Here is a 24427-nt window from a genome sequence, read left to right on the forward strand (position 1 = left end):
CCAAATCAGCCTTTTGCACTGTCAACTGGCCTTTCTTCCCACAACTTGTCAAGAGAGAGAATGGTTCTTAGCACGCTCATGAGTGCAGCTTCAGTGCCGTGGAACTCCCTTGTATGTGGCACCATCGGCTTTGTGCTCCTATGGCAGGCTAGCCGGCTGGTAGATTTGCTGTGGTGGCACCCGCGGCGGCTTGAGCATGCCTTGCGCGCCCAGGGTCTTCGTGGCACGTCGTACCGCTTCGTCATCGGGGATATGATGGATTATCGGCGCCGGCGCAAGGAGGCGCAATCGAGGTCGATGCCGCTGCGCTGCCACAGCATAGCCCCCCTCATCGCGCCGCTCCTCTGCGACATTGTCCGCGAGCATGGCAAGACATGTATGTCTTGGTATGCTATGTACCCCAAGGTGACCATACACAACCCTGACTTGGCCAAGGAAGTGTTATCCAACAAATTCGGCCACTTCGAGAAAGTCAAGTTTCCGCCACTGTCCAGGCTGCTTGCCGCAGGCCTGGCGGAACACGAGGGCGAGAAATGGGTCAAGCATAGAAGGATCCTTAACCCTGCGTTCCACCTCGAGAAGCTCAAGGTATTTGTAATCGTTTCATCAAGCATTGGCTCACGATTGTTTTACAGGAATTAAGTGTGTGATTGATCCTCTGAGCGTACATCATTTAATCCGGTTATTCTGAAAAACTCGTTTAATTTGCAGCTCATGCTGCCAGCGTTGTCTACAAGCTGCGAAGAACTTGTCAATAGATGGACGCGGTCCCTTGGCTCAGACGGTACCTATGAGTTGGATGTCTTCCCGGAGTTCCAAAGACTCACTGGAGATGTCATTTCTCGCACCGCATTTGGCAGTAACTACCTCAAAGGTGCTAGGGTTTTCCAGCTGCAATCCGAGCAAGTTGAACGCATTGCCGGGGCTTGGAAGATTGGCATTCCCGGTTACTTGTGAGTCAGCACCTCGTAGTACTATCTTCGTTCTGGTTTATTAGTCCTCTTAGCATTTTGTGCGAAACTTTGACCAAAGATTTAACTAGAAAAATAATAATGCATGTCATCAAAAATTAATACGAATCCAACGATATATTTTTTGGTAACATGCATTATCATTTTCTTAGTTAAATTTATGGTGCAAGTTTAGCACAAAATATTAAGGGGATCAATAAACCATGACGGGGGTAGTACTAGTTAAACTTCATTAATATGTACTTCCTCCATTCTAAAATAATTGTTTTTGGAATGGATGGAGTATTCATCTTTTCCATCAAGTTTCAAGATAGTACAAACTTCCTGCCAAAAGCTAATATGCTAGCATCGATTTTTCTTGTGAGGATCTCTGATATAGATTTTTAAAATCAGCATTAATCAAAGACGGGAATACTGATGTAGATTAACACTAGAGACCATGTTTTGTCGATCTGAGCTCTACCTTAAATAATGAGAGTTATTCCGTGATTTAGTACCATTAATCCATATGTGCTAATAGTCAGTGGTATTTACAGGTCCTTGCCCACCAAAAATAATAGAAAGATGCATCAAAATAATAGTGAAATTGAATCCATTCTACATGGTTTAATTGGAAAAAGAATGCAAGCTATGCAAGAAGGAGAAAATACCAAAGAGGACTTACTCAGCTTGATGCTTGAGTCAAACATGAGAACCTCAGATGACAACGGCCAATTCATCTCAGGAATGACCATTAAAGAGGTCCTGGAGGAATGCAAGTTGTTCTATCTTGCAGGGACAGAAACAACATCAATACTACTCACATGGACAAAGATCGTACTAAGTATGCATCCAGAGTGGCAGGACCGTGCAAGGGAGGAGATCATTAACTTATTTGGAAAAAACAAACTTGAGTATGAAGGCGTTAACCGACTCAAAACAGTGAGTGGTGTTTTGTTTACTTGATTCCATTGTTACAACAGGATATAAAATTGGATGTATAAATCTTGCAATCTACTATATTTGCAGGTGACCTTGATTCTTTATGAGGTACTCCGGTTGTACTCGCCTGCTGTCGCATTCTTCCGTAAAACATACAAGGAGATAAAGATTGGGGGCATCACATACCCCGCCGGTGTTCTCATTGAGCTTCCCCTGTTGTTAATGAACCATGACCCAGATATATGGGGAGGGGACGTACATGAGTTCAAGCCGGAGAGGTTCACCAACGGGATCTCCCAGGCATCCAAGAATCCCGGTGCATTCCTACCATTCAGTTGGGGGCCACGTATCTGCATTGCCCAACAGTTTGCCCTTCTTGAGGCTAAGATGGCGTTTTGCATGATCCTTCAATGCTTTGAGTTTGAGCTCGCACCGTCATACACTCATGCCGTAAATAACACCAGACTGATGCGCCCAATGCATGGTGCGCAAATCAAGCTTAGGGCAATTTGATCACCACCCACGACAATCTACATGTTGTGCACTATTTGTTGTCGTGTGACTAAAATAATAATGCATTAAAATACCGATGGGATTGAGACTTCACGTGAACCATTTTTTGTGCCTTTACAATGAAAGCCGAGTTGGTGGTTGTTGTTTGGTGTCACCACCCACTCAATCCTCCACATATACACTATATCCTTGATACCATGCACATATATGGTCCTAGCCCATTAAAACTCCACGCATGGAGCTTCCTACTGTGCAACTTGTTTGACTGTTGCGTGCGCGGTGCCAATGCCAGCGGCGATCTTCCGAACCCAACGCGCGTGGTTACTAAGCACATCACATCTTATATTCAAAAAATACTAGCACTCTACCGCCGTCCTCCGTGGCCCTGGCGGCCACCCCATTGCTCCTAGCATCGTGATCCACTCCGGACACGGCGGCCACCACTCTTATCCAACCTCTACTTCCCACCAACCATGTCACTAGCTGATCTCAACTTCGACAGAGTCCAGGAATTCACGCAGGTAGTCTCGAGGAAATGGGGTGTTCCTATCAATTTTGAGGAAGACAAATCTCCAAGAATTCTTCCTTGTGGCTGAATTCACCAGATCCCGCATCCGTTTGACTGAGGAATCGGTCGACACCATACTTCTATCTTGCTTTGGAGGTCGTGCATCCCATTTCAAAGTGAAGCTGCTTCAAAATTGGCCATTCAAATTCTCTATTTCATCCAAGGAATTAGGTTTCTCTATTATCAAAGGAGGTAACATTTCTATGCATGCCCTCAATGTTAATTTTCTTCTACGGGGATCGGGTGGTCCTAACTCCTGCCGGGAACTTGATCAATATCTATAAGAAAAAGAAGATGAATGGATTCATATCTTTCGTCTAAAATGACCTTATCAGGGCTAGCTACATTTTCTTATGAGTATATCTTGCACCCACTCTCTAATTTTGCCTAAGAGCCATGTTAGCAATGTCGGGATTGAAACTGTTGAACCTTGACGGCAAATATTATCTGAGCTCTTGTCTGATGCTTCTCTGATGAGGTGGAAATCCCTACTGATGACCATTGGCCCCCTAGTGTTAGTGTTATTAAGTTCAATTTCTGGTAGGAAAGTTTTTGTCGTATGGTCGACCAGACGATAAACCACATACAACTCCTAGGTGTTTCAAATGCCTATATTTTTTATGGATCCACTAAGTACAAACCTCCTAGGGAACCAAGACATGACCTCGAAAAGGTCCTTGTTAATACCAAGCAGGACTTGTTTCTATGAGATGATGGTGAGAAATACCGATGTTGTTGATGATGATGAGTTGGTAGAGAACTAGGCCACCCCTTATGCCTGGCCGGATGGATAAAAAATTAACCAAGAATAATGGTGGTGTTGGAGCACACAACAAAGAATTAACTGTGTTGGTGGAGGTGAAGAGGGCCTTGGCAGCCGACTAGAAGGAGAAGGTGAATTTTTTCGATGAGATGAAGATGATGGAGGATGAGAAGGGGAAGGCAATGGTTGCGGCTCAAGAGTGGAAGGTGCCAGTGGAACAAAAAGGACTTGAATTTGGGACGAAAAGACTTGCATTGGAGACCGATGAAAAAAACACTATGCTTGAGGAGCAAAAGCTTGCATTGGTGGTTGAGGAGCAAAAAAGCAAAAGGGTGGTCAAGGACCGTGCTATCATGTTCATGGATCCCAACAACATGGTCGAGAGGGCAAGACAATATTGGCAATTCAGTTGTAGGGATGTCTTAGCTAAGATGTGTGGGGGCGACAACAATGAATGAGGCGGAAATGGTGGCATCGATGGTGACGGCGCAAATGCATGAGGATGGCTTTTGGTCCACCATGTGTTGGTGGTTTTCTCGAATAACTTGTTCATTTGGTGCCTTTTGGCACCTATGGTTACGTTTGATGGATTGGATGAACTTTATTTATGCCCTAGTTCAGTTATGATGCCTTTGAAATGTTTATGTTTGCTTTCAAATGTGATGGTTTTGTTTCAATTGTTTTACCAAAGGTTTGGAAGTATCGGCAAACCAAAAAAGGAGGGGATTAAACATCGGGGGTCTGCTAGCTGAGAAAAAGTTTAATCCCTCAAATAAATTGACTTTTGGGGATAAGGAGAAGGTTTGAAGGATTAAATTTAGGGGATATGTTAGAGATGTTCTTAGTGTGCTACCTTCTTTCACTATTCCCTTCCCCAAAATTTCATCTTGTAGTTTTAGAGAGTGATGTTCATTTGCACGGTAGATCACACCACCGGCCGGTTATGTTGATGGGATGCAATAGAACGGGGAAGCGAGAGTTTTATCATCAACACCCTTGCAATTTGCATGTATGCAAATAAGGCAAAAAATAGATGTCGAAATTCTTTTGATACTTGAAAATTTAAAATGTAATAAATCCTAGCTGTAAAAAATGTAATAAATCCCAAACCTCATATATAATTTACGACCCGCCTTCACAATCGTCTATGTCTTGACAAGAGCTTTGATATTAGACATCGTATGTGTATGCTTCATTGGAAAAATCAGTTTAAAAGCACTAAGTGATTTATAAAGTTACCAGTATACGGGCACCAGCTTTATCACGTGATAACTTTGGTAAAAATGCCGGGTGGCAATTTCATGAATCATGGCAATCGGGTATTGAAGTTCTTGTCAATACGAATGCAAGTTGTCGATTTGACGGACAATCCAAGCTATGTAATATTCTTACACCAAACTACTCCATTCGGTTATATTTACTCTGCATATTAGTTTTTTCTCAAGTCAAAATTTGTACATTGACCAAGTTTATAGAATAATCAGATTCATCATCAAACATATTTTCGCATCCAATGGTTGTTACTGTAAATGTTTATATTTTTATATAAACTTAGCCAAATTTTATAAACTTTTTTTGGAAAAACTTCATAAATTTTCTTTTTTCGATTGAACAAAAATGTAATAAATGAACAAGTAAAAAATCCTGAAGAAATTCACTCCTTCATTCCTTTTTGTTTCTTTCTATGTGTGGTCTTGGTAATTTTAGGTTTTCCCTTTGTGTACGCCTATCAGCTAGTATTTTATCATTTTCTTAGATGAGCTCTTTTATCAGTTCTCTTTACGATCATCTCCTCCTTTATTCAGTCATAGGGTGGCATCGTTTACAATCCAGGGAGTAACCGCATCAGGCGCAAATTCCAGCCAAGAATTCGAAGGAGAAAATCTAGCTAGCCTAGCTAGTTCATGAGCTACCTGATTGCTCTCTCTATTGCAATGATCAAGGGTTATATGATTAAAATCTAGACACATAAAATAGCAGCAATTGAAGATGACAGTGGCCACTGAAGAAGAAGAAGAGAATAACCGTCAAGTAATGCTGCGACCACCTCCGCTCTTTTATCAGTTGGTTGTATGGAATGCATCATGCGGACGGAAATCGGTGGAAAGAAAGTAACTGTTAGCTTAATCTTGATCACTTGTATCTGCATATTTGCTTTAGTCGTGCATGTAGCATAGATTAGGGAGTTCTTCTCCGGAGAGGTCTCGGATGAGCGGGCAAAGAAGATGAGATACTAGCTGCCGTGTGATACGGCGAGCATGGCGAGATGCCGATGGCAGTGTGAAACTGCAGTGCTGCGCAAGGCGGCAAGGTCGTGTGATACAGCAAGCACGTGTATGAATGGAGCAAGACCGGACGTGCTGGCCTGATTAGTTGGAGGAGCCAAGAGATCTGGTGAGTTAGTTGTATGCAAGTCGTAGTTAGCTGCATAGCCGGGTCTTATGACCGTTGAGAGATTGGCACAAGCGATGAGTATAGACGTGCATGTAATTAGTGGTTAGGTAGTGCCGTAGTGCATGGAGTTAGTTGAGCTAGTGGCCGGGTGATGCGTGAGTGCATGGGTTAGTGGCTGGTTATGGTGACTGGTAGCGCATGCGTGAAGCCAAGGCCTGCTGTATAAACATGTGTTGCATACTGAGTAATCAAGGAGGCCGTGAGGGCTGGGAAAATACACAATGTAGTTTCTTGTTCCACCAATGAGGAGAGCCTCTCGGCAAAGCATCAGCTGGGAAAATACACAATGTAGTTTCTTGTTCCACCAAGAAGAAGTTTTGTTGCGGCAGCGATCAAGAGTTCGCTGGCTACGCGCAGGTGATCGCAATACAGCTCACTTTCAAGCACAGGCAAAGCAAAGGAAACATATGAATCGTATAGCTGGTCTGAAGCGGCTAGATGGATCTGTATGTGCGGACTCTGAGGAGGAGAAGGTGGAAGTCCAAGGGTTCTATCAACAACTTTATACTTCGCAGGGTTTTCAGAACATGGACGGTTTGCTCCACTTTGTGCCAGAACGGGTTACTCTGATTATGAATGATGATCTTCAGCGATCCTTTGAGGCTGCGGAAGTATGCACGACACTGTTTCAAATGGCCCCGTCCAAATCGCTTGGCATTGATGGTTTCACTGCGGGGTCTTTTTAGCGACACTGGTCAGTTGTTGAGAAAGATTTAGTGCCGGCTGTGTTAGATTTTTTGAATGGTGGGGAGCTTCCTATGGGCCTTAATGACACTTCTATCACGCTGATCCCTAAGGTACGACACCCCCAATCCATCACCCAATATCGTCCCATATCGCTTTGTCCGGTTCCCTACAAGATTGCTGCTAAAGCGATTACTAATCGCATGAAACCGTGGATGGACTCAATAGTGGGGGAGGAACAAAGTGCGTTTGTACCAGGCAGGTTGATAACTGACAACATACTGGTAGCATTCGAGAGTATTCACTCAATGAAGAGGAGGAAAAAAGGGAAAAATTTCTCATGTGCTATTAAGTTAGACATGATGAAAGCGTATGATCGCGTGGAGTGGCATTACTTGGAGGCTGTGCTTCTCAGACTGGGTTTTGGCCACGAGTTTTGTTCGACTGATTATGAAGTGTGTGATGTCAGTCAGATTCACTGTCAGAATGAACGGTGAGCTACTTCCTTTCTTCACACCCTCTCGGGGTTTGAGACAGGGATGTCCGGCATCCCCCTTTCTGTTTCTGCTATGTGTGGAAGGACTCACCTCTCTGCTGAACTATTATGGTGGCAACTTTATAGACAGAGGGATTCGGGTCTCGTACAGATCGCCATGGGTAAATCATCTCTTGTTCGCTGACGATAGCTTGATCTTTTTCAGTGCAACGGAGGAAAGTGCAGATAGATTGAACCAAATTCTGCAAATTTATGCTGCTTGTTCGGGCCAAAGTGTTAATAAAGACAAGAGCTCGGTTTTCTTCACAACAAATTCCCCCACCGAAGTCTGAAATAGAATCAAACAGAGACTTGGTATTATGGTGGAGGCTTTCATGAGAGATATCTTGGCCTACCCACAGCTGTGGGGAGGATTACCAGCGACACTTTCGATCACATTGGTGAAAGAGCTTGTGGCAGTATGCGGGGGTGGTTAGAGCGAAATTTTGCATGCGCGGGTAGGGAGATCTTGCTCAAATCCATCGTCCAAGCCATCCCTACATTCAGCATGTCATGCTTTCGACTTACTAAGAAGGTATGTAAAAAGTATACTTCCAATATGGCCAAATATTGGTGGAGTAGCTCCCTGCACAAGAGATCTTTGCACTGGATTTCTTGGAAAGCGCTGGCATCGCCAAAAGTCCAGGGGGGAATGGGCTTTCGTGACATGCGGCTGTTCAACCTCGCACTCCTCGGGAAGCATGGGTGGAGGTTCATGGTTAGCTCGGATTCATTATGCGCCCGAGTGTTGAAGGGCCGATACTTTCCAGACTCGGATTTTATGCACGCCACAGTGCCGAAGACAGCTTCTCCAGTTTGGCGGGCAATTGTGGCGGGGTGCGAGGCACTTTAGCGGGTTTGATCATGCGGGTTGGTAATGGAAAATCTATATCTATCTGGGAGGATAAATGGATTCCAGGTACCATTAGCATGTCTCCTATGTCCATTATCACTCCTACTACTTTGCTTACTGTCAATGAGCTCATTGATGAAGAAAACTGGACATGGAAGACGGATCTTGTTCGACAAAATTTTCTTGCTCCGGATGCAGATGCTATTCTGAACATACCATTGCGCACTAGAGGTGGGGATGATTTCTTTGCATGGGCTTTTGAAAACTCAGGTGTGTACACTGTCAAGTTGGCGTACCGTGCTCTCGTGACTCAGAAAGAGCGTAAAGCTCTAGAGGAAAGGACGGCTACCGGTGCCTCAAAATCTGAACAATAGATGTGGACATTTCTGTGGAAGCTCAAAGTTGTGCCAAAGGTCCGAGTTTTTTGGTGGAGAGTTCTCCGCGAGATCCTCCCCGACGAATCAACCCTTAAGCACAAACATATCAAACCTATAAGCCTATGCAATGTATGCTTGGCTAAAGAGGAGGATCTTATGCATGCACTGGTGACTTGCTCCCATGCACGCAGGTTCTGGGATGAAGCGCAAGCATGGCTCGATGTTCGACTCCCACGTCTACATCCAACAACATGGGCGCGCGACATCTTATATGTGATGACCGTTTTCCGGATCATACGAGAGGACAGATTGTGTCGGTGATGTGGGCTATCTGGCATTCGCGGAATCGTTGGATTCATGAGAAGGAGCATGTGGATCCAGTGTACTCCACTCGACGCATTCGTGAGGACTTGGCCTTGCTGGATATTCCAATGAAGCAGGCCACAATGTTGCCAGGTCATGGCTGGCGCCCCCCAGAAGCAGGTTTTATTAAGATAAATGTTGATGGTGCAATCAACTCTGAAGCAGGTTTAGCCGGAGCGGGCGGTGTAGCTCGCTCGTACACGGCGCTGCTTGCTTCCTCGTGCAAACCGCATATCGGTGTCACGGATCCTCTCATTGCTGAGGCTCTGTCATTGCGAGAAGGAGCCATTTTCGCTCGTCTACGGGGCTACTCGCATGTGATATTGGAATCCGACTGCCTGGAGATCGTGAATCTCTGGAACACTCGCCACGGCTCTCGTTCGATAGTGGCTCCTCTACTAGTTGAGATTGGAGAGCATGCTCTGTCTTTTGACACTTTTGTAATTCAGCATGTAAAAAGGTCCGCTAATTTCCCGGCCCATCTCTGTGCAAGGCATGCCAGCACACTGAGATAGAAGAAGAAGAAGGCGCTACGAGGAGAGGCAGTGCCAACAATTGGCATCAGAGCCTTGTCGATCCGAGGCGGTGACAGCGCCGCGGCGGACTCCATGTGAGGTGGAGGACGCCGGCGCGAGGTGATGGCCGGCAGAGGCGCAATGCCGCCGGTGGGACGTTGCGGTGCGATGCCGCGAGGTGAAGATGGTGCGATGATCGACGTCGCGAGGACGTCATCCCCGGCAAGATGGTGACAGGCCGGCGCTGCGATGGCGTCGGCGACGTCGGTGCCTGCGACTATGGTGGCCGGCGTGATGGTGGTGAAGGCTACGACTGCGGTGACGGGCACATGGTGGACTCCATGCGAGATGGAGGACGGTGGCGCGACATGGAGGTGTTTGGCGGTGTGATGCCGCACGAGCATATGGCTGCGGTGCGATGCCGCTAGATGGAGATGGCGGCGCAAAGCTGCCACAAGAAGACAACGGTGTGATGCCGTTGGAAGGTACGGCGGCGCGAAGCCATCATGAGGATCGGCGTCAAGCTCATCGACGGTGCTGTCTAGGATGGTGTGATGCCATCAGCAAGATGGGCCGATGCGACGACGTGGTGACCGGCGCCGCGAAGGTGTCATCCACGTCAAGAGGTCGTCCACGTACAGAAGTTGCTGCCGCGTGCGGCAAGAGGACATGGTGATGGACGCCGGCGATGCGATGGCGTCGGTCCACGGCAAGGTGCGCGGCGCCGCGATGGCGTTGTCAAGTGGCAGTGGGTGATCCGCGTCGAAGATTGTGATGACAGGAGAATCAAGATTAGGTGGGAAATTGTTAACTTAATCTTGATCATTTGTATCTGCATATTTACTTTAGTCGTGCATGTAGCATAGATTAGGGAGTTCTTCTTCGGAGAGGTCTCGGCTGAGCGGGCAAAGAAGACGAGATACTAGCTGCCGTGTGATACCGCGAGCACGACGAGATGCCGATGGCAATGAAACTGCAGTGCTGCGCGAGGCGGCAAGGTCGTGTGATACAACAAGCACGTGTATGAATGGAGCAAGACCAGACGTGCTGGCCTGATTAGTTGGAGGAGCCAAGAGATCTGGTGAGTTAGTTGTATGAAAGTCGTAGTTAGCTGCATAGCCGGGTCTTGTGACCGTTGAGAGATTGGCACAAGTGATGAGTATAGACGTGTATGTAATTAGTGGTTAGGTAGTGCCGTAGTGCATGGAGTTAGTTGAGCTAGTGGCCGGATGATGCGTGAGTGCATGGGTTAGTGGCTGGTTATGGTGACTGGTAGCGCGTGCGTGAGGCCAAGGCCTGCTGTATAAACATGTGTTGCATACTGAGTAGTTAAGGAGGCTGTGAGGGCTGGGAAAATACACAATGTAGTCTCTTGTTCCATCAATAGAAGAAGAAGGCAGCGCTGCGAGGAGAGGCACCGCCAACAGTAACGTGCACGCGCGAGAGGACTGACGTCTGGGCGTTACAAATGTCCTATGTTGAATTATTTGATGTAAAACTTTGATCACATATTGTTACTAGTGGTCAGTAGTACTAGTACTACTTGCACCTTGAGTCCATACCGTCATCACTGTTGGGCAATAAGCCGCGGTGAGCCCGGGACGCGCTGTGTGTGTGCGTGCGTGCGGTGGCCGTGTCGGGCTCGGTCCGTGGGAGGGCTCGGGTGCGTGCGTGCGTGCCCGAGCATAGGCGTGTGTTCATGAGCTAGCGCGAGTGTGTGCGGGGCCACACGGGTTGTTAGCGAGGGTCCAGGGAGGCGACCACGTCGGGCGCGCTAGGAGGCCGCGGCGATCGTGTGCGTGCACGATGCATGGGCGCGAGCCAAAGCGCGCGGGGCGTGGAAAGTGGGGGGAGCGAGTGCGTGTGGGCGAGGCCTGGCATGTCAGTCTCGCGGGTATAAACCCCCTCTCCTCTGTGTAGCTCGTTGACACGTCGAGTTCGTGCTCGAGGGGAAAAAAGGAAGGCGTACGTGCGCCGGAAAAACCACCGTGTTCTCCCTCCTTCTTCTTCCTCCTGTTTCTGTCGTTCGAGCGCAGAGGGCAAGCGAGGTGCAGCTAGAGAGAGAGAGGTAGATCTAGGGCATAGTCACAGTTAAAACAATTGGTATCAAAACTTCGGTTGGAGCTCGCCGGCGGCAATGGCGATCATGCCGCACGGCGGAGGAACAGGCGGGTCGGCGACGATGGCGATGCCGATGCTGACTGCGGACAACTACACGGTCTGGGCCATCAAGGCGCAGACCATCCTTGACGTGCACACCGTGTGGGAGGCGGTGGCGCTGGGCGACGCTGCGGTGAACGCGAGGAAGGACAAGACGGCGCACGCGTTGTTGCTCGGAGCGCTGCCGGAGGATGTGCTGCTCTCGGTGGCGGCGAAGCTCACCGCCAGAGAGGTATGGGACTCTCTGAAGGTGAGATTCATCGGTGCCGAGCGGGTGCGCGTGGCAAGAAGGGCGAGGCTGCGCGGCGAGCTGGACAGGATGAAGATGCAGGATGGCGAGTCCCTGGATGTCTACGCCGGGAGGCCGGCGGGCATGACGGCGCGATTTGCGAGCCTGGGGAGACGCTGGGTGACCAGGAGCTGGTGAAGAAGCTTCTGGACACGGTGCCCAACCGGCTCTTCCCCATCGTCGCCGGCATTGAACAATTCTGCGTCCTCGAGGAACAGCGTCAAGGTGGAGCTCGGGACGACGACGACGACGTGCACAGCGTGGCGACGAGGGACAGTGGCAACAGGCGCGAACGCTGCTACAAGCGCGGCGAGCGCGGCCACTTCAAGCGGGACTGTCCTTAGATGCAGAGAGCACCAGCAGTGGAGCAGGCGCTGCTGGCGAACGCCGACGTCGAGGACGATCGGCTCCTCTAGGGCACGGCCTAGGGGGAGAGTGTTGGGCAATAAGCTGCGGCGAGCTCGTGGCGCGGTGTGCGCGTGCGTGCGTGCGGTGGCCGCGTCGGGCTCGGCCCATGGGAGGGCTCGGGTGCGTGCGTGCGTGTCCAAGCGTAGGCGTGTGTGTGTGTGTGTGTTAGCGAGGGTCCAGGGGAGGTGACCGCGTCGGGCGCGCTAGGAGGCCACGGCGATCGTGTACGTGCATGATGCGCGGGCGCGAGCCGGAGCACGCGGGGCGTGGGAAGTGGGGGGAGTGAGTGCGTGTGGGCGAGGCCTGGCATGTCAGTGCTCGCAGGTATAAAACCCCCTCTCCTCTGTGTAGCTCGTTGACACGTCGAGTTCGTGCTCGGGGAAAAAAAAGGAAGGCGTACGTGCGCCAGAAAAACCACCGTGTTCTGCCTCCTTCTTCCTCCTGTTTCTGTCGTTCGAGCGCAGAGGGCAAGCGAGGTGCAGCTAGAGAGAGATAGAGCTAGAGCATAGCTACGGTTAAAACAACCACCGTAAATTAACTAATCACCTGCCAATCGGATCTTCACCGTAGTTCCTTATCTACCAAGTTCCTTATGGGCAAGGGCATTGATCAGATAGACCACAGACTTTGTTATTAAATAGTGCAAGAAACCAAGAACATCTCTTAAACAAACGGGCCGTCTCTATATAGCGTGACCATCTCTAGCATACCCATTCAATCAAATCAGTCCCCCTTGCACTGCCAACTGGCCTTTCTTCCCTCACTTGTCAAGAGAGAGAATGGTCCTTAACGCGCTAATGAGTCCAGCTTCAGTGCCATGGAGCTCACTGGTATGCGGTACCCTCGTCTTTGTTCTTCTATGGCAGGCTAGCCGGCTGGTAGATTTGCTGTGGTGGCGCCCGCGGCGGCTTGAGTGTGCCTTGCGTTCCCAGGGTCTCCGTGACATGTCTTACCGCTTCCTCATCGGAGATCTCATGGACTACAGGCGGCGGAACAAGGAGGCACGATCGAGGTCAATGCCTCTGCGCTGTCACAACATAGCCCCGCTCTTTCCCCGTTCCTCCACGACCTTGTCCGGGAGCACGGAAAGACGTGTGTATCTTGGTTTAGTGTGTTCCCCAAGGTCACCATCAGCGACCCTGACTTAGCCAAGGAAGTGTTGTCCAACAAGTTCGGCCACTTCGAGAAGCTCAAGTTTCCGGCTCTGTCTAGGTTGCTTGCTGGAGGATTAGCGGCTTACAACAGCGAGAAATGGGTCAAGAATAGAAGGATCCTTAACCCCGCATTCCATCTCGAGAAGCTCAAGGTATTTGTAGTTGTTTCGTATGAAGTGCTCCAAGCATTGGCTTGCGAATTAAGTAAGCATTTGTTTTCTTTCAAACTTGTATTAAGTGTGTGACTGATCCTTCGAGCGCACATCATCAAATTGAATTTGCAGCTCATGATGCCAGCCTTGTCTACATGCTGCCAAGAGCTTGTCGATAGATGGGCGCGATCCCTTGGTTCAGACGGTAGCTATGAGTTGGATGTCTTCCCAGAGCTCCAAAGACTCACTGGAGATGTCATTTCTCGCACCGCATTTGGCAGTAACTACCTTGAGGTGCCAGGGTTTTCCAACTGCAATCCTAGAAAGTTGAACTCATTGTGGCTAGGCCAAAGAAGATTGTGCTTCCCGGTTACTTGTAAGTCAACACCTAGTAGTACTAGTAAGTTTCAAGATTCGATTTTCCTACAGAAGATAACTAATGGGACAATATGCATATCTAGTATAAAATCAGCATTAATAAAGACCGTAGTACTAATTTAGAGTAACACTGGAGATCATGTTTTATCGATCTAAGGTCCTCTATTTTAAGTAATGAGAGTAAATTATTCCATGATTTGTAAATGTGCAATATGATTGATTTAGTACCGTTGTTCAGCAGTGTGCGCTAATAATTTATTGGGGTATTAATAGGTCCTTGCCGACCAAAAACAATAGAAGGATGCATCAAATTAATAATGAAATTGAATCCATTCTACATGGTCTAATTGTAAAAAGAATGCAAGCTATGCAAGAAGGAGAAAATACCAATGATGACTTACTGGGCTTGATGCTTGAGTCAAACATGAGGACCTCAGATGACAACGGCTGAAGGAAATATGCCCTAGAGGCAATAATAAAGTTGTTATTTATATTTCGTTATATCATGATAAATGTTTATTATTCATGCTAGAATTGTATTAACCGGAAACTTAGTACATGTGTGAATACATAGACAAACAGAGTGTCACTAGTTTGCATCTACTTGACTAGCTCGTTGAATCAATGATGGTTATATTTCCTAACCATAGACATGAGTTGTCATTTGATTAACGGGATCGCATCATTAGAGAACGATGTGATTGACTTGGCCCATCGGTTAGCTTAGCACGATGATCGTTTAGTTTGTTGCTATTGCTTTCTTCATAACTTATACATGTTCCTATGACTATGAGATTATGCAACTCCCGAGTGTCGGAGGAACACTTTGTGTGCTACCAAACGTCACAACGTAACTGGGTGATTATAAAGGTGCTCTACAGGTGTCTCCGATGGTACTTGTTGAGTTGGCATAGATCGAGATTAGGATTTGTCACTCCGATTGTCGGAGAGGTATCTCTGGGCCCTCTCGGTAATGCACATCACTATAAGCCTTGCAAGCAATGTAACTAATGAGTTAGTTGCGGGATGATGCATTATAGAACGAGTAAAGAGACTTGCCGGTAACGAGATTGAACTAGGTATTGAGATACCGACGATCGAATCTCGGGCAAGTAACACACCAATGACAAAGGGAACAACGTATACCGTTATGCGGTTTGACCGATAAAGATCTTCGTAGAATATGTAGGAGCCAATATGAGTATCCAGGTTCTGCTATTGGTTATTGACCGGAGACGAGTCTCGGTCATGTCTACATAGTTCTCGAACCCGTAGGGTCCGCACACTTAGCATTCAGTGACGATCGGTAATATGAGTTTATGTGTTTTGATGTACCGAAGGTAGTTCTGAGTCTCGGATATGATCACAGACATGACGAGGAGTCTTGAAATGGTCGAGACATAAAGATAGATATATTGGATGACTATGTTTGGACTTCGAAAGGGTTCCGGGCAAGTTCGGACAAAAATCAAAGTACCGGGGGTTACCGGAACCCCCCGGGGAGTCTAATGGGCCTATTGGGCCTTAGTGGAGAAGAGGAGGGGCGGCCAGGGCAGGCCATGCGCCCTCTCTCCCTCTAGTCCAAATTGGACAAGGAGGGGAGGCGGCACCCCCCTTTCCTTCCCCCTCTCTCCTCCTTCCCTCTCTCCTACTCCTACTCTTGGAAGGGTTGGAGTCCTACTCCCAATGGGAGTAGGACTCCCCTTGGGGCGCGCCTAGGAGGGCCGGCCTCTCCCCCTCCTCCACTCCTTTATATACGGGGGAGGGGCGCACCCCATAGACACACAAGTTGATTATTGATCTTTTAGCCGTGTGCGGTGCCCCCCTCCACCATAATCCACCTCAGTCATTTCGTAGCGGTGCTTAGGCGAAGCCCTGCGTCGGTAACTTCATCAACACCGTCATCACGCCGTCGTGCTGACGGAACTCTCCCTCGAAGCTCTACTGGATCATGAGTTCGTGGGACATCACCGAGCTGAACGTCTGCAGATCGCGGAGGTGCCGTACATTCAGTACTAGGATCGGTCGATCGTGAAGATGTACGACTACATCAACCGTGTTGTCATAACGCTTCCGCTTACGGTCTACGAGGGTACGTGGACGACACTCTCCCCTCTCGTTGATATGCATCACCATGAACTTGCGTGTGCGTAGGAATTTTTTTGAAATTACTGCGTTTCCCGATAGTGGCATCCGAGCCAGGTTTATGCGTAGATGCCATATGCACGAGTAGAACACAAAGGAGTCATGGGTGTGGGTATATACATATTGCTTGCCGTCACTAGTTGATTCTTGATTCAGCGGCATTTTTGGATGAAGCGGCCTAGACCGACATTACGCGTACGCTTACGCGAGACTGGTTGTACCGACGTGCTTCGCACGCAGGTGGCTAGTGGGTGTCTATTTCTCCAGCTTTAGTTGAATCAGATTCAATGAACAGGGTTCTTTCTGAAGATCAAAAAGCATTCACTATACCACGTTGTGGTTTTTGATGCGTAGGTAAGAACGGTTCTTGCTCAGTCCGTAGCAGCCACGTAAAACTTGCAACAACAAAGTAGAGGACGTCTAACTTCTTTTTGCAGGGCATGTTGTGATGTGATATGGTCAAGACATAATGCTAATTTTTATTGTATGAGATGATCATGTTTTGTAACACAGTTATCGGCAACTGGCAGGAGCCATATGGTTGTCGCTTTATTGTATGAAATGCAATCGCCATGTAACTGCTTTACTTTATCACTAAGCGGTAGCGATAGTCGTGGAGGAAATAGTTGGCGTAACGACAATGATGCTTCGATGGACATCAAGGTGTCAAGCCGGTGACGATGGTGATTATGACAGTGCTTTGGAGATGGAGATCACAGGCACAAGATGATGATGGCCATATCATATCACTTATATTGATTGCATGTGATGTTTATCCTTTATGCATCTTATTTTTCTTAGATCGACGGTAGCATTATAAGATGATCTCTCACTGAATTTCAAGGTATAAGTGTTCTCCCAGAGTATGCACCGTTGCTATAGTTCGTCGTGCCGAGACACCATGTGATGATCGGGTGTGATAAGCTCTACGTTCACATACAACGGGTGAAAACCAGTTTTGCACACGCGAAATACTCGGGTTAAACTTGACGAGCCTAGCATATGCAAATATGGCCTCGGAACACTGGAGACCGAAAGGTCGAGCGTGAATCATATATTAGATATGATCAACATAGTGATGTTCACCATTGAAAACTACTCCATCTTACGTGATGATCAGACATGGTTTAGTTGATATGGATCACGTGATCACTTAGATGATTAGAGATATGTCTATCTAAGTGGGAGTTCTTAAGTAATTTGATTAATTGAACTTTAATTTATCATGAACTTAGTACCTGATAGTATTTTGCATGTTTATGTTGTTGTAGATAGATGGCCCGTGCTGTTGTTCCATTGAATTTTAATGCGTTCCTAGAGAAAGCTAAGTTGAAAGATGATGGTAGCAACTACACAGACTGGGTCCGTAACTTGAGGATTATCCTCATTGCTGCACAGAAGAATTATGTCCTGGAAGCACCGCTAGGTGTACCACCCACGCCGGCAACTGCAGACATTGTGAATGCCTGGCAGTCGTGTGTTGATGACTACTCAATGGTTCAGTGTGCCATGCTATACGGCTTAGAACCGGGACTTCAATGACGTTTTGAACGTCATGGAGCATATGAGATGTTCCAGGAGTTGAGGTTAATATTTCAAGCAAATGCCCGAATTGAGAGATATGAAGTCTCCAATAAGTTCTACAGCTGCAAGATGGATGAGAATAGTTCTGTCAGTGAACATATACTCAGAATGTCTGGGTACCTCAACCACTTGACTCAACTGGGAGTTAATCTTCCTGATGATAATGTCATTGACAGAGTTCTTCAATCACTGCCACCAAGCTACAAGAGCTTCATGATGAACTATAATATGCAAGGGATGGATAAGACAATTCCCGAGCTCTTCGCAATGCTAAAGGCTGCAGAGTTAGAAATCAAGAAGGAGCATCAAGTGTTTATGGTCAACAAGACCACTAGTTTCAAGAAAAAGGGTAAAGGGAAGAAGGGGAACTTCAAGAAGAACAGCAAGACAGTTGCTGCTCAAGTGAAGAAACCAAAGTCTGGACCTAAGCCCGAGACTGGGTGCTTCTACTGCAAAGGGACTGGTCACTGGAAGCGGAACTGCCCCAAGTATTTGGCGGAGAAGAAGGATGGCAAAGTGAAAGGTATATTTGATATACATGTTATTGATGTGTACCTTACTAATGCTCGCAGTAGTGTCTGGGTATTTGATACTAGTTCAGTTGCTAACATTTGCAACTCAAAACAGGGGCTACGGATTAAGCGAAGATTGGCTAAGGACGAGGTGACGATGCGCGTGGGAAATGGTTCCAAAGTCGATGTGATCGCCGTCGGCACGCTACCTCTACATCTACCTTCGGGATTAGTATTAGACCTAAATAATTGTTATTTGGTGCCAGCGTTGAGCATGAACATTATATCTGGATCTTGTTTGATGTGAGACGGTTATTCATTTAAAGCATAGAATAATGGTTTATAATGCCCCGAGACCCATGTGCCAGGTGTCTTCCAGTTATGCGCCATCGTTGCCATGTCATTCGCTTGCGTGTTGCATCTTGCCATGTCATCATCCGCATTGCATCTGCATGTTCTCAAAACTTGCATCCGTCCGGGTTCCCTAGTTCTTTCCGTTGTCCGTTCTCAGCCCAGAAACACTTGCACGCGCCCGCGACACGTCCAAAATATTATTTTATAAGTGGTCGTAAAGTGTTCTCAGAATGGGGCGAAAGTTGGCGTGCGGTCTTGTTATAGTGTAGGTAGGCCGCCTGCCGAGTTTTGTCGCATTCGGAGTCCGTTTGATGCCCCAACAAATAGCTATAGCGGCAATATAGCCGATCTGTCGTCGGACGTTTTCGGTCTTCGGAAACAGTCGCTGGGCTACATTCATCCTCTTTCCTCTCAGTCCAACCCATCTGCACAGCCCACCTGCAGCCCACCTACTTCCCCATCCGCTCCGGGCCGTCCGATGGCGATCGAAGGCTCCGAAACGGAGCAAAACCCCCTCTCCTAGACCCCTGCCTATAAATGGACAACCTTCCCCTTCCTTTTTTGTCTAAACCTAGCCCCTACCCTCTCCCCTAACCTCTAGCTGCCGCTTCCTCCTCGTTTTCAGCGCCGATCCACCCCGCCGCCGCCACTTGGTGCATCCCCACTGGCTGGCGCCGCCGCAGCCGCTGGCCTCCACCACGCTCGCGCCTCCACGCGTCCTCCTGCCTGCTCCCCGCCGCCGCGGCCCTGGAGGCCCATCGCGAGCCCGCCCGGGGCCCGAACTAGGCCGTGCCAGCCCGCTCGCTGCCGCCACTCCCGCACGCGAGCGATCCGCCAGGGACCTGAGCTCCCGCCCGACCCCGTCTCCCCGCGCCGCCTTCCCGGCCCCGCCGCCTCGCCGGAGGGCGCGCAAGCACCGTCACTAATGACCCACAAGTATAGGGGATCTATCGTAGTCCTTTCGATAAGTAAGAGTGTCGAACCCAACGAGGAGCAAAAGGAAATGATAAACGGTTTTTAGCAAGGTATTCTCTGCAAGTACTGAAATAAGTGGTAACAGATAGTTTTGTGATGAGATAATTTGTAACGAGCAACAAATAACAAAAGTAAATAAAGTGTAGCAAGGTGGCCCAATCCTTTTTGTAGCAAAGGACAAGCCTGCACAAACTCTTATATAAGGAAAAGCGCTCCCGAGGACACATGGGAATATCGTCAAGCTAGTTTTCATCACGTTCATATGATTCGCAATCGGTACTTTGATAATTTGATACGTGGGTGGACCGGTGCTTGGGTGCTGTTCTTACTTGAACAAGCATCCCACTTATGATTAACCTCTATTGCAAGCATCCGCAACTACAACAAAAGTATTAAGGTAAACCAAACCATAGCATGAAACATATGGATCCAAATCAGCCCCTTACGAAGCAACACATAAACTAGGGTTTAAGCTTCTGTCACTCTAGCAACCCATCATCTACTTATTACTTCCCAATGCCTTCCTCTAGGCCCAAATAATGGTGAAGTGTTATGTAGTCAACGTTCACATAACACCACTAGAGGCTAGACAACATACATCTCATCAAAATATCGAACGAATACCAAATTCACATGACTACTAATAGCAAGACTTCTCCCTTGTCCTCAGGAACAAACGTAACTACTCACAAAGCATAAACATGTTCATAATCAGAGGGGTATTAATATGCATATAGGATCTGAACATATGATCGTCCACCAATTAAACCAACTAGCATCAACTACAAGGAGTAATTAACACTACTAGCAACCTACTAGCACCAATCCCGGACATGGAGACAAGAATTGGATACAAGAGATGAACTAGGGTTTTGAGATGACATGGTGCTGATGAAGATGTTGATGGAGATTGCCCTCTCCCGATGAGAGGAGCATTGGTGATGACGATGGCGATGATTTCCCCCTCCGGGAGGGAAGTTTCCCCGGCAGAATAGCTCTGTCGGAGCTCTAGATTGGATCCGCCAAGGTTCCGCCTCGTGGCGACGGAGTTTCGTCCGGAAAGCTTGCTTCTTATTTTTTTTCTCGACGAAAGACTTCATATAGGAGAAGATGGTCATCGGAGAGCCACCAGGGGCCCACGAGGTAGGGGGCGCGCCCTAGGGGGGCACGCCCCCACCCTCGTGAGAAGGGTGTGGGCCCCCTGGTCTTCATCTTTGGCGAGGATTTTTCATTATTTATTATAAGGTGTTCCGTGGAGTTTCAGGACTTTCTGAGTTGTGCAGAATAGGTCTCTAATATTTGCTCCTTTTCCAGCCCAAAATTCCAGCTGCCGGCATTCCCCCTCCGTATGTAAACCTTGTAAAATACGAGAGAATAGCCATAAGTATTGTGACATAATGTGAAATAACGGCCCATAATGCAATAAATATTGATATAAAAGCATGATGCAAAATGGACGTATCAACTCCCCCAAGCTTAGACCTCGCTTGTCCTCAAGCGAAAAGCCGAAATTGAAAAATATGTCCACATGTTTAGAGATGAAGGTGTCGATAAAACTAAAATACGGACATGAGGGCATCATGATCATTCTTGTAACAGTAACTTATATAATTTTTGTCATATGATCTCTAATGCTAGAGTAATAATTCAATCACAATATCAAGTATGAATCGTAAACTTTATTGAGAACTAACAAACTACAATCTCGGTCATTGAAGCAATTGCAATTTATCATAACATAGGAAAGAGTCAATGTATAAGAGCTTTTCAGCAAGTCCACATACTCAACTATCATATAACCTTTCACAATTGCTGACACTCACGCAATACTTATGGGTGTGGAGTATTAATCGGGTACAGAGAAAGATAGGGGCTTATAGTCTTGCCTCCCAACGTTTTACCTCAAGGGTAATGTCAACAGTAATAATTCATGAAAACTCACATCCAATTAGCCATATATACCAGGATCTTTCCAACATACTGTGCTTGCCAAAGGATAAAGTGTAAAAAGGAAGGGTGAAAATCACCATGACTCTTGCATAAGGTAGAAGATAATGATAAAAGATAGGCCCTTCGCAGAGGGAAGCAGAGGTTGTCATGCGCTTTTATGGTTGGATGCACAAAATCTTAATGCGATAGAACGTCACTTTATATTGCCCCTTGTGATATGAACCTTTATTATGCAGTCCGTCGCTTTTATTACTTCCACATCACAAGATCGTATAAAGCTTATTTCTCCCACACCAATCAATCATACATATTTAGAGAGCAATTTTTATTGCTTTGCACCGATGACAACTTACTTGGAGGATCTTATTCAATCCGTAGGTAGATATGGTGGGCTCTCATGGAAAAATTGGTTTAAGGGTATTTGGAAGCACAAGTAGTATCTCTACTTGGTGCTGAGAATTTGGCTAGCATGAGGGAAAGGCAAGCTCAACATGTTGGAAGATCCAAGACAATATAATTTATCTCAGATGTAAGAAAACATAACCCATTACGTTGTCTTCCTTGTCCAATGTCAACTCTTTAGCGTGTCATATTTTAATGAGTGCTCACAATCATAAAAGATGTCCAAGATAGTATATCTATATGTGAAGACCTCTCTTTCTTTATTACTTCATATTAATTGCAACGATGACCAAAACTATGCTTGTCAACTCTCAACAAATTTTATTCATCATACTTTTTCTATGTGAGCTCATTACTCTCCATGAGATCCATAGGATCTCTTTGTTTCTTTTTATTTCTTTCTCTTTTCTTTTATTCACTTAGGATCATGGCGAAACAATCAAGCCCTTGACTCAACACTAATCTTTATTATATAGCTCACGGACTCGATTACATAGAAGGATAATAAAGCAAAACTCACAACTAGATCATGCCATAAACTTTATTCTACTAGATCAAAATACTACTAATAAGATCGAACTAAGATAAACGGTAAAGATAAAAGTGATGGTGATACGATACCGGGGCACTCCCCCAAGCTTGGCAGTTGCCAAGTGGAGTGCCCATACCCAGATACTCAATTCTTCTTTGTTGGAGGAGATGGTGGAGGTGTTGTTGATGATGCGGGCTTGTCATCCATCTTCCAAGGCATAGGTTCACCATCATAGAAAGATGATCGAGTCTCCGGAATCCTCGAATCTGCAGCCAAACTCATTCTTTTCAATCTATATTCATACTCACAGTTTTGGTTTTGTAGGTCATAGTTTTGGGCTTGGAGGTGCTCGATCTTCTCATATATCTTGAAGATGGCCTCCTCGGTGTTCTTGGCATCCAGCTTGTAGTTGTTAGTGAACTCCGCGAGCATCATGTGGCTAGCGTTGATTCCACGCTCCACCATCCCCTGGCACTTGAAAACTTGTTGCTCCATTGCTTCGAGCCTCGTCTCCACGCTTCCGATTCCCTTTGGTCCCTCAGCATCGCAGATGTGCAGCAACCCATCACGCATCTCAATGGTTTGAGGGTGTCGCAGCACCTCCGCGAGGTAAGGGTTGATGACCTTCTCGAACAACTTGTCCTTGGAAGCACTTGGGGACGTCATGATAATCTAGATCTGTCAGAAAAACAGCTCGAAACAAAAACAGGAGATTTTTGCGTGATACGGGAGTCAAAACCTTCGGGAGAACATATAATGAATTTTTACCGACCAAAATACGTATCGTGCAAGAAAACGGAGTCCGGAAGGCACACGAAGAGATCACGAGGTAGGGGGGCGTGCCCAGGGGGGTAGGGCGCGCCCTCCACCCTCGTGAGGCCCTCGTGCCCTTCCCGGACTGCTACTTAATTTTCTATTTTTCTAAATATTCCAAAACGGAGAAATATTGCCTTAAAAATTGTTTTGGAGTCGGTTTACTTACCGTACCACATACCTATTCCTTTTCGGAGTCTGAAACATTCTAGAAAATGTCCCTTATGTATTCCTTCGGGGTTACGGTTTCAATAATATTGGTTTCAACATTTATGGGATTACCTGAGATATAGTGTTTGATTCTTTGACCGTTCACGACCTTCGGATTTGTGCCTTTGAAGTTGTTGATTTTTATGGCACCGGAATGGTAGACCTCCTCGATAATGTAAGGACCTTCCCATTTAGAGAGAAGTTTTCCTGCAAAAAATCTTAAACGAGAGTTGTATAGCAATACATAATTACCTACATTAAACTCACGCTTTTGTATCCTTTTGTCATGCCATCTTTTAACTTTTTCTTTAAACAACTTGGCATTTTCATAAGCTTGGGTTCTCCATTCATCAAGTGAGCTAATATCAAATAACCTCTTTTCACCGGCAAGTTTGAAATCATAGTTAAGCTCTTTAATAGCCCAATATGCCTTATGTTCTAGTTCGAGAGGTAAGTGACATGCTTTTCCATATACCATTTTATACGGAGACATACCCATAGGATTTTTATATGAAGTTCTATAGGCCCATAATGCATCATCAAGTTTCTTGGACCAATTCTTTCTAGACCTATTGACAGTCTTTTGCAAAATTAATTTGAGTTCTCTATTACTCAATTCTACTTGACCACTAGACTGTGGGTGATACGGAGATGCAATTCTATGATTGACGTCATATTTAGCAAGCATTTTACGGAAAGCACCATGAATAAAATGTGAAACACCATCAGTCATTAAATATCTAGGGACTCCAAACCTCGGAAAAATAACTTCTTTAAGCATTTTAATAGAAGTGTTATGATCAACACTACTAGTTGGAATAGCTTCTACCCACTTAGTAACGTAATCAACAACAACTAAAATATGTGTATATCCATTAGAGGCAGGAAAATG

The 24427-nt window shown here is 46.7% G+C and overlaps 1 protein-coding gene and 1 pseudogene across 1 annotated transcript; both read left to right on the forward strand.

The window, feature by feature from the left end:
- Window positions 1–7: 7 nt before the first annotated feature.
- Window positions 8–2504, forward strand: LOC125541348 (cytochrome P450 72A397-like). The gene is made up of 4 exons (XM_048704787.1): window positions 8–588; window positions 712–953; window positions 1508–1892; window positions 1980–2504. The coding sequence occupies exons 1-4, from the start codon at window positions 61–63 to the stop codon at window positions 2403–2405; spliced, it is 1581 nt and encodes a 526-aa protein (XP_048560744.1). The 5' UTR covers window positions 8–60; the 3' UTR covers window positions 2406–2504.
- A 10667-nt stretch (window positions 2505–13171) lies between these two features.
- LOC125535562 lies at window positions 13172–14509 on the forward strand (annotated as a pseudogene).
- The last annotated feature ends 9918 nt before the right edge of the window (window positions 14510–24427 follow it).

The sequence above is a fragment of the Triticum urartu genome, chromosome 2 (assembly GCF_003073215.2).
Source record: "Triticum urartu cultivar G1812 chromosome 2, Tu2.1, whole genome shotgun sequence".
In the NCBI taxonomy this organism is placed as follows: domain Eukaryota; kingdom Viridiplantae; phylum Streptophyta; class Magnoliopsida; order Poales; family Poaceae; genus Triticum; species Triticum urartu.

Bases quoted from the DNA above. Each gene is read 5' to 3' on its own strand.
- LOC125541348 (XM_048704787.1), top strand. From the start codon at position 61: ATGGTTCTTAGCACGCTCATGAGTGCAGCTTCAGTGCCGTGGAACTCC. The intron at 589-711 runs GTATTTGTAATC...TTTAATTTGCAG, and splicing joins TCCACCTCGAGAAGCTCAAG to CTCATGCTGCCAGCGTTGTC. The intron at 1,893-1,979 runs GTGAGTGGTGTT...CTATATTTGCAG, and splicing joins GCGTTAACCGACTCAAAACA to GTGACCTTGATTCTTTATGA.